The sequence below is a fragment of the Scomber scombrus genome, chromosome 1 (genome assembly GCF_963691925.1).
Source record: "Scomber scombrus chromosome 1, fScoSco1.1, whole genome shotgun sequence".
Taxonomy (NCBI): Eukaryota; Metazoa; Chordata; class Actinopteri; order Scombriformes; family Scombridae; genus Scomber; species Scomber scombrus.
The window spans coordinates 36,222,019-36,237,364 of NC_084970.1; the positions used below are offsets into that span (position 1 = coordinate 36,222,019).

At 37.5% G+C, this 15,346-nt stretch overlaps 1 protein-coding gene across 1 annotated transcript; it reads left to right on the forward strand.

The window, feature by feature from the left end:
* The first annotated feature begins 5,129 nt into the window (after positions 1–5,129).
* LOC133983343 (serine/threonine-protein kinase Nek1-like) lies at positions 5,130–14,771 on the forward strand. The gene is made up of 8 exons (XM_062422437.1): positions 5,130–5,246; positions 5,380–5,476; positions 5,587–5,684; positions 5,931–6,014; positions 6,103–6,170; positions 6,274–6,360; positions 14,355–14,409; positions 14,565–14,771. The coding sequence occupies exons 1-8, from the start codon at positions 5,130–5,132 to the stop codon at positions 14,769–14,771; spliced, it is 813 nt and encodes a 270-aa protein (XP_062278421.1).
* The last annotated feature ends 575 nt before the right edge of the window (positions 14,772–15,346 follow it).

A 15,346-nucleotide genomic window follows, 5' to 3' on the forward strand; every position in this document is an offset into this window, starting at 1 on the left:
TAATGTTAATTTATAATGTAAAATTAATGTCCACTTTAAACAAAGGACTGTATGAGATTACATCATAATCCATTGAATCATACCGAATCGAATCACATTTTAAAATGTATCGTTCCTGAAACGTATTGTACTCCATGTATCGAGATACATATCGGATCGTCTTATTTTGGAGAGCTTGGTGAGACTTACAGCACAGCGACAGCTCTGATGAAAAGTTTTTGGGACTCAGTGAGCACACAGCTACACACTGTATTAAATATGTAAAGTTACTGTGTTATTTTAAAAGGTTATTTAAACTTAGCCTAACTGAACCCGGTCTGAGTTAATATACTGGTCCAGTTCAGTTAAACAAATCATTACTGGACCATTAACCCAACACACTGTTTCAGGTGTAATATGTGTGTTTTAATTGTGTTTCTAATAAAAGTCAATTGGGAAAGTTTTGGAGTATAAACATATGTGTTTATAAATGAATAACTACTGATGCATTCAAATAAACCAGTCTTTAATTGAAAAGTGTTTTTCTCAGGATGACACTGCCCAAAACAGACTGAGCCTTATACACCGGTTTTTATTTTTATGTTTTATAAAGCTCTTTGAATTGCCTTGTTGATGAAATGTGTTAAACAAATAAACTTACCTTGCCTGGCAGTTGTACTCATGTTTCTTGTTTGTGTTCTTATGTTTGTGTACTGTATTTCAATGAACATCTGTTTTCCATTATAACTGAAATGTTTATGTGAGAAATTTAACCCTGAATCATTTTTTAAAATTAACTCTGCACTGAGACAGGTTTAGGTTTCATCATGTGATTTACTGTAAATGGAGGCTTTGTTTCAGAGAAACCAGATGATCATTATGTGCAAACTAAAAGTGAAAGTAGCTTCACCAACAGTTAAAAAAAGGTAAAGCAGAACCTCTTTGACATATGAAGGTTAGTGTTTCACTCCATCAACAGCCAGGACGAATAGACATTTTACCAGCTGAGTGCTGCATGGGTGAAAACAACTCAGAGATTGATAAATGTAAGGTGAGTTATACTTTTGTCAGTGATCTTTCTGTGATGTGCCTGATGGGAGAAAAACAATTGAATAAGGAATAGCTATTTGTACAGCTTGTGTATTTGTTTACTAAATTACAGCACACTTGAATTACTTTTTATTTATTTTGTGTGAATTCTATTCTGAATTCTATTATTATTTGCCTTTTTTACTGAATGGATCCATAACGTATTGGTGGAGATATAATGTTTCGATCACTGTTTGAGAACTTTATTATGAACTGAGTTGATTTTTCGTTTTGCTATTTAAACATTTAGAAATATGTTTAAAGGCAGCTTTATTTATATAGCGCATTTCATACACAATGGTAACTCAATGTGCTTTACAGAAAACAAACATTTAACAGTAAGAATTGGAAATAAAAAACATAAAAACATGCAATTTGAGAAATAAAAATAAAACCCAAACATTAAAACATACATATAACCCTTACATGTCATTCATGTATTCTGGACCTAAACCATTCAGTGATTTGTAGACCAGTAGCATAACTTTAAAATCTATTATATAGCTGACTGGGAGCCAGTGTAAAGAGAACAGGAGTAATGTGCTCTGATCTCTTTGTTCTGGTTAAAACTGGAGCTGCAGCGTTCTGAATGAGCTGCAGCTGTTTAATGCTTTTTTGTGGGAGTCCAGTCAGAAGACCGTTACAGTAGTCGAGTCTACTGGAGATGAAAGCATGAATCAACTTCTCCTGGTCTGTTTGAGACATAAAACCCTTCACTCTGGATATGTTCTTAAGCTGATAGAAGGCGGTTTTGGTGATTGATTTGATGTGACTGCTGAAGGTCAGATCTGAGTCTATCAGCACGCCAAGGTTTCGGACTTGGTCGCTAGTTTTTAGAGAGAGTGACTCGAGATGTTTACTGACAGCAATCCTCTTCTCTTTATTGCCAAAAACAATTACCTCAGTTTTTTCCTGGTTTAATTGAAGGAAATGTTGGTTCATCCAATGTGTTACTTGCTCTAAACAGTGACACAATGACTGTATTGGTCTGTAGTCATTGGGGGACAGTGCTAGGTATATCTGCGTGTCATCTGCATAAAGCTGTTATGAGAACGAAAAATAAATGAATTGAAATTTTGAAGTGACGAGACAAAGTTCTTGAAAGCTCTTGAAGCCGACAGCTGCGCCTGCGGCTTTTAATGTGGAAAAGCTCTTCAGCCGTCTCGTTTCAGTCTCAGACTCTCCCATAGACTGAACAAGAAATGAATCAATAAAATATTACCCTATTCATCCCACACTGGTCCAGCAGAAAACAAACTGCCCACAGTCAGCCAACCAAAGTAAATGATTGTGCATGCGCAATGCGTAATTGCACATGGGTTACATAAAATTTATCCTACAGACCTCTGTGTTATAGCCTAATTATAGCTGCAGTAGGTGCCACGGCAGCCGTTTTATTTTGCGGTTTTGGCGAATTCTGCTGCCATAGTAATTTCATCCATTGGGCATATTAGTTATGAAAACACACCTGCAGTAGCCTGTGGGCTATCCTGATCAATTTTCATGTATGAATCCTTGTGTTGCAGCCTATAGCTGTACATTACATTTTTAGTTATTTTTAAAGTTCAAACTTCGCCTATGCTGTGTGTGTAATATTGTTCAGAGTGTGGTGGTGTTTCATCAGAGGCTTTCTCTGAGAATGTTAAAGCACCGTGAAGTATTTTCACCTGCAGTCTGCTCTGTTTTATGGATCTACCCACAAAAGATTTTGAGCTAATCTGCAGCTGAGAGTGACACGCAGATGGCTGTATGTGACAGTCAGCTGCAACTTCATACAGCAGCTGAACAATAAGTCCATCTCCAAACTGAGAAAGAGAGGAGGTGCGCATTTACGCACGCGATAGACCGGATCGATCAGGATCTGACGGTGATTAATTTTTATTTTGAAAACAGGAAGTCGGTACACGCTGTAGCCGTCTTCTGTGTCCATGTGTGTCCAGATTTTATTAAACTGCTTTGCTTTTCACACTGCTTGGTATAATAAACTCCCTCTGGAACGGTCTCAGGACAAGTACGGTGGACACAACTCAGTTCTCCACACGATTTTATTGCACATACATAGTTGTAGAACTAGTATTATTAGGTTGTAAACCTGCAACATAACCACAGAACAAGGTATTATTCACAAAATAACACACTTATCCCTGCACTCTTAATTTTAACATAGAAATATTACTACTATTGTTCCTTACTCACCGACAAGCGTACCGGTCCTGAGAATTAGTGTAATGATGAAAACGAAACTTAACCACCTGCCCTTGGTAATGAACAGCACACGCCCCCTCCCACACAGAAACTGCCTACTGGAAAGTTCTACAATGTGTTTGCAATACGGGTGCACTTGAAATGTTGAAGCGTCGCTAGAGTCGCACTGGGTGGTAGGCTACCATCCATGGGCGCTACAAAAGAGGTTTACCCACGCTGGAGCGAATGTCTGTCGAGTATCCAACTTAAAACTAACTTCACTGCAGTACTCTGAACCTGTCTCCACAGTAAATAATCTGATGAGTGTTTGATGTTTTTTTGTTTCTTATTTGAAAACAATCACTGTGATTATCACTACCAGCAAATGAAGTCTAATTTCTCTTATTCACTTAGTTTGTCATCCCTCTTTCTCATTCACTCTCTAGCTATCTGTGTATCGACCTCAGCCGGAGAGTGGTTAAGCGTACTGATGTTTAAAGAAGCTTTTTATTATGTATGTTCAAAAATTAGCGTATATAACACAAATCACAAACACAAACGTCAATCAAACTCCATTAAAATTAACAGATAGATTAGGCTATGATTCACTAACATCTTTATCAAACATAAATCACAAGTAACGTTATAATATAACATTTACATATATCTGTTATCATCAAATATTAGGCTACTTAACATAAATATATTATATATAATCTTTTAAGAAAATAAAACAAATAATACCTTGTTCCCATTCCAGCTATACCACTTGATTATCACAGACGTAATACTAATTTATCACAAATTAACTGAATAACTTTCCATTCACCTTTAATTGACGGGCCCCTTTTGTTGTCAAGGCACCGTCTCTAAGATGACAGTTGCGTCCACTTCATGTTTCGAAATAAAAGATCCAAAAAAAAAAAAATACACTGTCAAAACAAAAGCTTTAGGAAACAGGAAGTGGATAACGGAACTAAAGGGAAAACAAGGCTATGCATCAAATTAACATCAACAGACCATTTTCAGAATCATTTACACCCTCGCTCGCTGTCCTCTTGTTTGCTCCTGCGAGTAAACCCATCTCGAGTTACTATTCATCACTATTCTGCACCTGATCACTGACAGTGACTAACTTAGTTTTAAAACAGCTTTCAGCTCAAGCAATGTCTTTGCTTTACCTCTCTCACTTCATGTTCCCCTTCACTAAGGCGCATCTCACTATGAGGCAACATTAGGGACATTATTCATAATTACCATGCATATACATGTACTTTTCCTCACATACACATGTAAAACAAGGCTCATTCACACACATACAGCTGTATGTTACATACACAACTGGAACACTTTATTTATTATTTAATATTGTAAAGTCTTTACATGTACTAGTAAAGTGTACTGAACACAATTGAAATGCTCTCATGTAGAATTATGAAAACATTCTACATAAACTATTTAAAAGCTTCATCACATACCAAAAAAGTGTACAGTTAAAATGCTCTTATCTGTTTGTTCATTGGTAACACTAATATCTGCTTATGAGACACCAAAATAGACAAAAGCTGAGAAAAAATTGGGAGAGGAAACAAATGTGTGAGAGAAAGAGTTATCATTGTACAAGAAAGAGGTTTAAGGACTGTTAAATTCACATGAGTGGAACAACCATAGAGTTAAAAGTGAGCCATCTTTTTGACACTGGTAACCCTAACCCAAAGATAGAAAGGTTACAAGATGACACACAGTCCAAATGATTTATTATATTGTGTTTTTTTACAGTCTCTGCAGTTCTTGATATGAAACCCTGATAGGCTCCAGCTTTACAATATGTTCTTCTCTCTGCAGAACAAACATGCAGTGACAGTCATTCCACTAACATGGACAAGTATGAACAGGTTAAGGAAATTGGCAAAGGTGGATTTGGAAGAGTCATCCTTGTCAAATCCAAAGAAGATGGACACCAATATGTCATCAAGGAGATTAACATATCTGATGTAAGCACCATATGTATACATGGACTGTATAAATACAGTCCATGTATAATGTTCAACAGTTTCAGTGTTCATATGAGCTCTCCTTTACTACTTGGCTCTTTCACATCATTATCTGTTCCTCTCACTTTGACAGATGTCGACTGAAGAGAGGCAGAAAGCTCAACAAGAAGTTAAAGTTCTTTCCAACATGAGTCATCCCTTCATTGTCCAGTATAAGGAATCTTTTGAAGGTAAAAATGTTCTTAGCTGAAACCTTTAAGAATCACAGAGGTCATTGACTGTAATGATATCCTGATGCACAGATATTTGTATGTTCCTTACGCTGTATAAAATCTTTTAGAGGGGGACTGTCTGTATATTGTGATGGACTACTGTGAAGGTGGAGACCTCTCCAAGAAGATCAAATCTCAGGAAGGAAAACTTTTCTCAGAAGAGCAAGTAAGATACTAACTATTGAAGTTAATAATTAATGTTTAGGATCTGTCTGTTAATCTGTAGGATGAAACTTTACAACATGTTGATACAATTCATCACTTTCTATTTCACTTAACTGTATATGTCTTTAAAATCTTTTTAATGTCCTTATATTATTTCCTGGCTTTTTCGGTCATTGGAATTACAAACTATGTGTAAAGTGGAAGTTGATACTTTCAGTATGTCTTTACGTTCCTCTGCCTTTCTTAGATCCTGGACTGGTTTGTGCAGATTTGTTTGGCACTAAAACACATCCATGATAGAAAAACCTTCCACAGGGACATTAAACCACAGGTATTACTTCATGTACTACATGATCTTCTCAATGATGATGCATTTTTCTCATGATAATGATATTATATATTTTATGATTTCTACATAGAACATATTTTTGACTAAAGATGGGACTGTACAGCTTGGGGACTTTGGAGTTGCAAGAGTGCTGAACAGGTTTGTAAAATATCCCCTGACTGCAGATCTCTGTAGAGCCAAGATTAAAATGGAAATAGTAAATAATAATACAGCCTACTTACTATTCTCTCATCATTTCCAGCACTGGAGAACTGGCAACAACATGGATAGGAACACCACTTTACCTATCACCAGAGATCTGTAAGGAGAAACCATACAACAACAAAAGGTACTAACTTGATGCACTATGTTGTTTTTGTCTCATTTATGGTGTAAAGAGAGAGAAAGTACATTGAAAAAGAAAATCAACAAGTTAGTAGGTCCTGGATGGGAGAATAGCGGGTCGACAGCATTAATCTATCATCCTGACGTCAATAATCCCGGGTTACCTGTGAAAGAGAAAGCTCAGAGAACACTGGAAGCAGTTTAAATTAGTGAATGCAATTATAGTAAATGAATGTTAATGTATATAGATGGATAGACAGACTTACTATTTATTAATATTTATTATTGGTCAGGTCTTGACATGTAGCGTATTTATTGTAGTTTTATTGTAATTATTTTCTTCTTTACCTTGTGCCTTAATATGTTAATGTGTTTATTTAAGAAAACGTGCAATATTCAACTATGTGCAGTAGGAAACTCACCTACCTCATTGGATACTTATGTTATTGTGTTCACTGTTTACATATTTTGGTCCTGTCACTGTGTCTGTCATGTATGTTGTTTATGTGCAGCTGTATTCAGCACTTTTAGCCCAAGACAAATTTCCTTCAGGACAATAAAGTTAATATTAACTTACTTAATTTAAAGTATGCATGTAAATTAAGCAACATGTCAGGGACAACAATGGCCATAAGTCCAGGATTCCACCATTCAATAACTGATAGTCTGATATGTTGTGTTTTTTTAAATATAATAACAATAACTTTATTTATATAGCACCCTCCATACATAAAATGCAGCTCAGAGTGCTTTACATTTGGAGCAATAAAATGAGAACAAACAAGTACAACAAGTAAAATTCAAAAGCATAGAGGGAAAAAAAACTTAAATAAGAGGAGGTAAAAGTTAAAAAGATTAAAAAATGAAACTATATAAAGATACGTTTTTAAACACAAGATTAAAAATACAGACTAATTAAAAGCTTTGCTGTAAAGGTATGTTTTAAGTTATTTTTTAAATATGTCCACAGTGGTTGCCCATATAGTTTACGAAATCAGGGTGTTCCACAGTTTTGGTCAATGTATTCTCATCCTCTATTCGCATGATATCGTACGAAAAGTTGTGCACTACTTTTCGTACGACATCATACGAATCTAAATACATGCAATAACAGGAGTGATCAGTACAGAACCAAGTCTTACGGCAGTTCTTAAAATAGCCACGAAATTTAATCTGTTGATTAAAATCCAGTAATCCACGAATATTATATATTACTTTAAAAATATATATATACGCTATATTATTCTACATTTAACCAGGAGATTTTACCCCTGTTGTGTCTTTATAAGTCCCGGAAAGACCCGATAATTCACATATTTTATTTATATCCTCAACATTTCTTAACACAAAAACAAGAAAGTGTCCTGGATAACTCGACTAAATACATTTTGTTTCTGCTGTTTTGGACAACAATGATGGGAGTGGCTACATTAGCCTACCCATGATCCTCAGCGTTACTTGTTGTGAGGAATAAAAAGAGAAAAAACAGGAAGTACGTCACTTTGTCTTATTCATCGCTCCACTAGCCAGACACACCAGTGATCCCACGAGTGTCTACATTGAAACTACATCTTCATTCATGTAAATGGATTACAAAGTGAGATAGTTACGAAACAGTTCATATTCTGACCCTTCACAGCATGGAGCTGGTATGATTTTATAATTAGTCCCTACTGATTTTTTCACATCTAATTATGTTGCTATGGTGGTTGCTAAGGACTCAACCCGGTATCCTTATGGCCGGTAATGTGCGACTCTTGTTTTGGCTGTAATATCCGGAATAAAGCAATACTTTACTTTTTCTTAACACAGATCATCTAAATACAGAAGTTACTAGTTCAGCTGAAGCAGATACACTGAGTAAAAATATCATTTTAAAACCCTATTTTAAGCTTTCTAATATGTTCAAAGGTCAGTATTTTTTAAAGCATGAGCCATGTAGAGTCTTCATACTAACATGCAGCCAGACCAAAAAATATTGGCACCCCTTCACTTCTGTCAGATAATACACTACTTCTCCCAGAAAATGATTGCAATTACAAATGTTTTGGTATACATGTTTATTTGTTTCGTTTGCATTGGAATAACACAAAAAACGGAGAAAAAAAGTCAAACTCAAAAAATGGACCGCACAAAATTATCGGCACCCCTCAGCTTTAATGTTTGGTAGCACACCCAATGGAAAAATAACTGAAATCAATCGCTTCCTGTAATGACGAAAGAGTTTCTTACACCTCTCTACTTAAATCTTCTTTTGCAAACTGCTGCAAACAGCTCTTTTTGGTTTCATCTGTCCACAGTACGTTCTCCCAGAAGGATTTTGGCTTTGCCATGGCATGGGCTGTAAACGTCTTGATGACATTGTGCACAGTGGTTGTTTTTACACAATTTTGGCTCCCAAATCGTCAGTCAACTATTAGCTCTTCTTTCTTTTCTCCATGCTCGGTACACAGACACACAACACAAAGGTTGAGTCAACTTCTCTCCATTTTAACTGGTTGCAAGTGTGATTTCTATATTGCCAGCACCTCTTACTTGCCACAGGTGAATTTAAATATAAATTACAGGAGCATCACATGCTTGAAATGCAATTATTTCTTACAATTTGGACAAGGTGCCAATGATTTAAACATAATAAACATGAATACCAAAACATTTGTAATTTCAACAGTTTTCTAGAAGAGGTGGTGTATTTTCTGACAGAATTGCAGGGGTGCATGATGTCACTGGGAATGCCCACTAATGTAAATTCTTGTTTCATAGCCTTATAATTATCCTCATAGTGTGTATCTGAGCTGCAGAGGCTGTAGACAATTATGAGCAGAAGATTTGAGACACAAATGTTTTTTTCTCTTATTATTCCTCACAACAAATAACATTCGCTGAGGATCATGGGTAGGCTAAAGTAGCCGCTAATGTCCAAAACAGCAGAAACAAAACTCGAATGTGAAATAATTAAACTGATGGTCATAACATTCACCCAGCATTTAGTTGCGTTATCCACAACACCTTCTTGTTTTTGTGTCAAGAAATGTTGAGGATATAAATAAAATCGTCAGTGAATTATCTGGTCTTCCTGGGACTTATAAAGACACAACAGGGGTAAAATCTCCTGGTTAAATGTTAAATAATATAGCCTTTATTTTTTTAAAGTAATACATAACATTCGTGGATATTAATCAATAGATTACATTTTGTGGCTATTTTAAGAACTGCAGTGAGACTTGTTTCTGCAGGTGCAAAGATCACTCGTGTTACTGCTTGTATTTAAATTCCGATAATAATATCGTACGAAAAGTAGAGCTTAACTTTTTGTACGATATCATACGAATAGAGGAGGAGAACGGCCTCTACTGAGGCATATATCATGAGAGCAGCTTCTCTCTTTCTATGTGGAGCTTTGAACATGATCAAATGATCAGCTGTGGAGGATCTCAGGCCTTTCTGTGATTGGATATTTTTAAAAGTCTGAGATGCATGAAGGTGCTATACCATTAAGAGCTTTGTAGGTAATGAAAAAGACTTTAAAATCATTTCTAAAAGAAACAGGAAGTCAGTGCAGTCAGTTAAAATGAGAGTGATGTGATCTCTTAGTTAACACACTGTTGGGTTAAAAATGGTCGTACTTTGTCAACATGTCTCAGGTGGAAGAAAAAAAACTCCCAAATTCCTGTAATAAAAGTAGAAGGTGAGGTATAGACTGAATCGGATCGGTGACAAAAAGAAGTAGGTCATCCGCATATAGCGCAGCCTTATGAATTTTGTTTCCTCTCGTAATGCCCTTGATTCCCTCATCACCTCTCACCACTATAGCAAGAGGTTATATGGCTAGGTCAAACAAAAATGGTGACAAGCAACAGCCCTGACGTGTCCCGTTAAAGATTTGAAAGTATGTTGATAGTAAACCATTTGTTTTAGGTAGGGTTACTATAGAGAATTTTGATCAAATTACAAAACATTTCGCCAAATCCAAATGTCTTCATGACTGCGTGCAGGTATTCCCACTCTATTCTATCAAAGGCCTTTTCGGCGTCAAGTGATAGGATTACCTCAGGCAGCTATATTGGGTGAGTGGAGTACATTACATTAAAGAGCCGCCTCGTATTAAAAAATGGCTGCCGACCTGGATTAAAACCAGTTTGGTCCTGGTGAATAAGTGTTGGTATCACATCATTCAAATAGTTTGCCAACGATTTAGTCAGGATTTTATAGTCACAACAGAGGAGACTGATGGGCCTGTAGGATGAGCAGTCAAGTGGATTCTTGTCTTTCTTCAATATAAGTGATATAGTCGCTTGGGTGAGGGTTGGTGGTAGGCTGCCATATTCTAAAGTTTCGTCATACATTGATTTCATAATAGGTACTAATTTGGATGCAAATGTCCTGTAATATTCTATGGGAAACCCATCGGGTCCCGGGCCCGTCCACTCTGCATGGAGTTAATCGCAATTTGTATCTCATTAGCGGTGAGAGGCTGATCAAGCGAAGTTTGAGCATCTGAATTAAGAGTGGGAATATTTAGAGAGTCTAAGAAGGATTGTATTGAACATGCCTTTGCATCAGTATTCGATGTATATAGGTCTGAATAATACTTTCTGAATTGACTGTTAATACATTTTGGGTCACATGTAGTTACACCTGAACCAACGTTTATTTCTGTGATTTGAGAGTTACTGTTTGTTTGACGGAGTTGATGTGTGAGTAGTCGACCTGCTTTCTCACCATGTTCGTAGAGTTTTTGTTTATCTTTTAAGTAAGTTTCTTACTGCTTGGTTGGTGCAGAGGTTATTGAATTCCATCTGAAGCAAAGTGCGTTCTTTCTGTAACTCTGATGTGGCAGATGTTGAGTATTTTTTATCAATGTCCAATATGGACTGTTCAATTTCTAAGAGACGTTTATTGCGTAGTTTATTCTGATGGGCTACATATGAAATTATCTGGCCTCTAATGTAGACTTTATGTGTTTCCCAAAGAATGCGTTGTGATATGTCTGGACAATCATTTGTTTCGAGAAAGAGGTCAATTTGCTCTGCAACAAATTTCTTAAATTCAGTACATAGCAACAGAGAATGGTCAAGCTGCCACGTTCGTTGGGGCTGGACATTATCTGGAAAATGGATGTCCAATTGTACAGGAGAGTGATCCAATACCACAATACTGTGGTACTTTTAGATGGTAACATGTGGATAGAGATTATTATTATTATTGTTAATTAAAAAATAGTCTATCCTTGAGTAGCTTTTGTGGACAGGTGAAAAAAAAGAGAATTGTTTTGTATCCAGATTTAGTTTCCTCCATGGATCTGTGAGGCTGTAAAACTGCATGAAAGACTGAAGGACACCACCTGATTTAGATAGTTGACTGTCCGGTTTGGGATTAGATCTATCTAATTGTGGGTGCAGTACGCAATTTAGATCTCCGGCCATGATAAGCTGATGGGTGTTGACATCAGGTAAAGAGGCAATTAATTTAGTAAAGAACTGTGGATCATCCCAGTTGGGACCATAAATATTTACGAGGATAATTGGGAAATTACAAAGCTTACCTATTAATATAATGAATCTACCATTGGAGTCTGTAATCGTTTTGGTATGGCTAAATTTGAGCTCCCTTCTTAAAAAGGATTGCAACACCCCTAGAGTTATGGTTAAAGTTGGAATGGTAGACCTGACCAATCCAATTATTCCTCAGCCTTGTATGATGGTTGACCTTTAAATGTGTCTCCTGTAAAAATATGACGTCTGGGTTAAATGATCTCAAATGGCTAAAAATGTTATTGCGTTTAATTGCATTGCTCATGCCTCTAATGTTCCATGAAATGAAGGAGACAGAGCCAGGAGCTCTGTTTATCTGTCTTTGCGATGTCATGTTATTTCAAACTTACAAAGATATGCTATGTCATCAAGTCCTTGCAGAAGATAGTCGGGTCTAACAATACAGACACATAGTTCAAACCAATTTAAAGCCCAATTGTGGAAAGCTAACAAACAATAGTAAGAAAATAAAAACTCTTGGTACCCATCCCCGTAGGCTAACAGCCCATCAAGTAGGTTGCTCCGTCTCCAGGCGAGCATACCATCGACAAGGACACTTGGTACTAAACTAAACACTAAGGGAGCTATGCATGAGTCAAACAATGCAGAGAAGTAACTGTCCTCAAAACTAGAATTCCCAAAATTAGTTGCTATAAAAACGTCGAAAATAAATAATAAAATAAAATAAAATAAAAAACTGAGAAAGAGAAAAAAAAAAAATTATGATAATAATAATAATAACATTAATAAAATTTTAAAAAAACAAACAAGGGTGAGCAGATATAAATTTAGAGGGATTCATTTAAGTAAAATAAGCTGAAGATAAACCAAAAGTGGAGAGAGAGCCAATCGGACTACAAAGCCACTCTAAATGAATCCCTCCTGCTGATTTTGGAGATAAAATAAATAACTGAATGACTACAAGAAGAGTAATGAAGTAGCACAGTGGGGGAGAAAGCTGATTACCAACATATTAATAATTTACGAACTCATTTGCACAAACAAACCCATGATAGAAGAAACATTGTCACATCGATTAATGTCAGCTTTCAACACTGTTATAGCTTAGCAAATCTGGCCGTGTGTCACATATGCGGCATCACAGCTTTTCATGTGGGTGTGGGATTCACAACCTCTGTTACCTGAGTACCCAGACTGTAAGCGTCGGATAATGTACTCCTTTGCCTCAGCCGGGTTATCGAATGATCTCTGTTCACCGTGTGGGGCAGTGATTTCAACGTCACGGGAAACAGGAGGCCAAACTTGGTGTTAGGGCAGCAGCTCAGCAGCTCTCTTGCTTCTCTGAAGGCAGCCCGACGCTTCCTCACAGCAGCGATTTAGTCCGGATAAATGAAGATCCGTTTGTTGTTATGCTGGATGGGGCGCTGGCTTGATGCTTTTCTCAGGATATCCATCTTTTCCTGGAAATAGTGGAACTTAACAACAATCGGCCGCGGGGGATCCCCCTGTTTAGGCTTCGGCTGTAAGCTTCTGTGTGCACGGTCGAGTTTCGGGGTATAGTCCAGACCCAGTGAGTCCTGTAGTAGTTTAGCGACTGGCCGCTCCATACGGACATCCCCGAAGCTTTCATCCACGCCAATAATACGACAATTATCTCTGCGTTGCCTTGACTCCAAATCTTCAGTCTTGACTGCCAGTTGCTTGACATGGGAGGTTAATGATGTGAGCTGTGTTTCTAGCTCAGTGACCCGGTCGGAGTATTGGTTAGCCCCGTCCTCCAGGCTACGTATTGATGTAGCGTGTAGCTTTAGCTCCTGGTTAGCATTCTCCAGGGCTTCGTGTAGCTCGGAGCTAACTTTGGCCATTTCTCCACGGAGCTCTTTGGAGAGGCTTTCTATCTTATTATGCAGGTCTGTCGACAGTGCGGTCACTGAGCCTTCTATTTTAGTCAAGACCGATTGTCCGAGGCTTTGATGGCTTCCATGATGGTAGCGACGGCCAGATCCGGCGTGCCCTTGGGGGGTCCCGTCTCAGGGAAGTCCGAGGCTTTAGTTGTAGTTGGTCTTGGCCTGTTCTTGCTGGACATGAACACGTTGCTTGATTTTAAGTTTGAAAAAACCTGAGATAAGAGAAAAAAAAAGTGCAGCTATATTATCGTAAGAGGTTTATGACTTGTTTTACATAGGTATGGTGTTGCTTTAGAGGCTGAAATTTAGCGAAATTGTTGTTTTCATGCGGAGCTCAGGAAGGATACATGTTCACATGTTGCTGCTCTCGAGCGCCCCCCGTCCTCATTCAGTTTTAAAGAATTTTCACTCATCTACAGGCAGTCATGGAAGGCTGTCTGGGTTTCTTGGCTCAGTGGAGATTTATTATTATAAACTTAAACCTCTCATTCTCAATGTCTAAGTAATTTTTTTCATAGCAATGAAACTGAGATACGCAGATAACTGATCCCAGCCTGTCTGTTTGTCTGCTCTGTCCTCTCTCCTCTGACTTTCAGTGATATTTGGGCTCTAGGTTGTGTCCTGTGTGGACTGTGCTCTCTTAAGCCTGCAGTAAGTATTCTGTTTGTGAGATGTTTACTAATTCATGTAGATTTAATGTATCATAAACTAATAAGCTCTCTCACATACTGATTTAGATCTGTTCCCTGTATGTCTAATGGTTGACAAACAAGAATGGGTCATCTTTTCTTTCCTCCTATTTCCAGTTTAAGGCTTGTGGTACGGCAAACATGTATCAGAAGATCATCAGTGGCTCATACCCTCCTGTGTCTGATCACTACTCCCAAGAACTGCGTTCTCTCTTGTCTCACCTGTTGAATTGTGACCCTGAACAGAGACCCTCAGTCAGCAGCATACTGGATGAACCTTTCCTCTCCTGCAGGATGCAGAAGTTCCTCACACCACAGGTATAGAACACAGTTAGTTTGATACAGTCTGAATTTAGTAAATTGTATCGAGTCACAAATAATTTATTCTCTACTCATTCCAGATCATTGCTGAGGAATTTGGCCATGACTTTCTTCACAGGGCAGGTAAGATCTCTATAAACAAATAACTGCATATAAATGGAGAATATGTTGGCATGGAACAAGATTTTGATATCGAAAGGGTTCTGGTTTCCATTTATGTGTTTGGTTTACTGTAAATAGTGTTTGTAGGGAGTAAAAGGGACAGAACTCATTGGACCAAGTGTCATCTGGACCTAAATCAGCTAAAACAATATTGCTGATTGTGTATTGTGTGGACTTTCGACCTGTGTAAATTGTCCTTACCATTTGCTTTAGCAAGTAGCAAAATGTACTTGCCAACATATTATCCAATGACAAACCAAGCCATTGGTTTCCTAGACTGGCAAAGTCATGCTATTATATATATATATATATATATATATATATATATATATATAGCAGCTGAAGGCTAGGGCACCCATGGTGCTGAGGCGTGATGTGGGGATGGTTAATAGACCAGCGGAGGTTGAGTGGAGGGT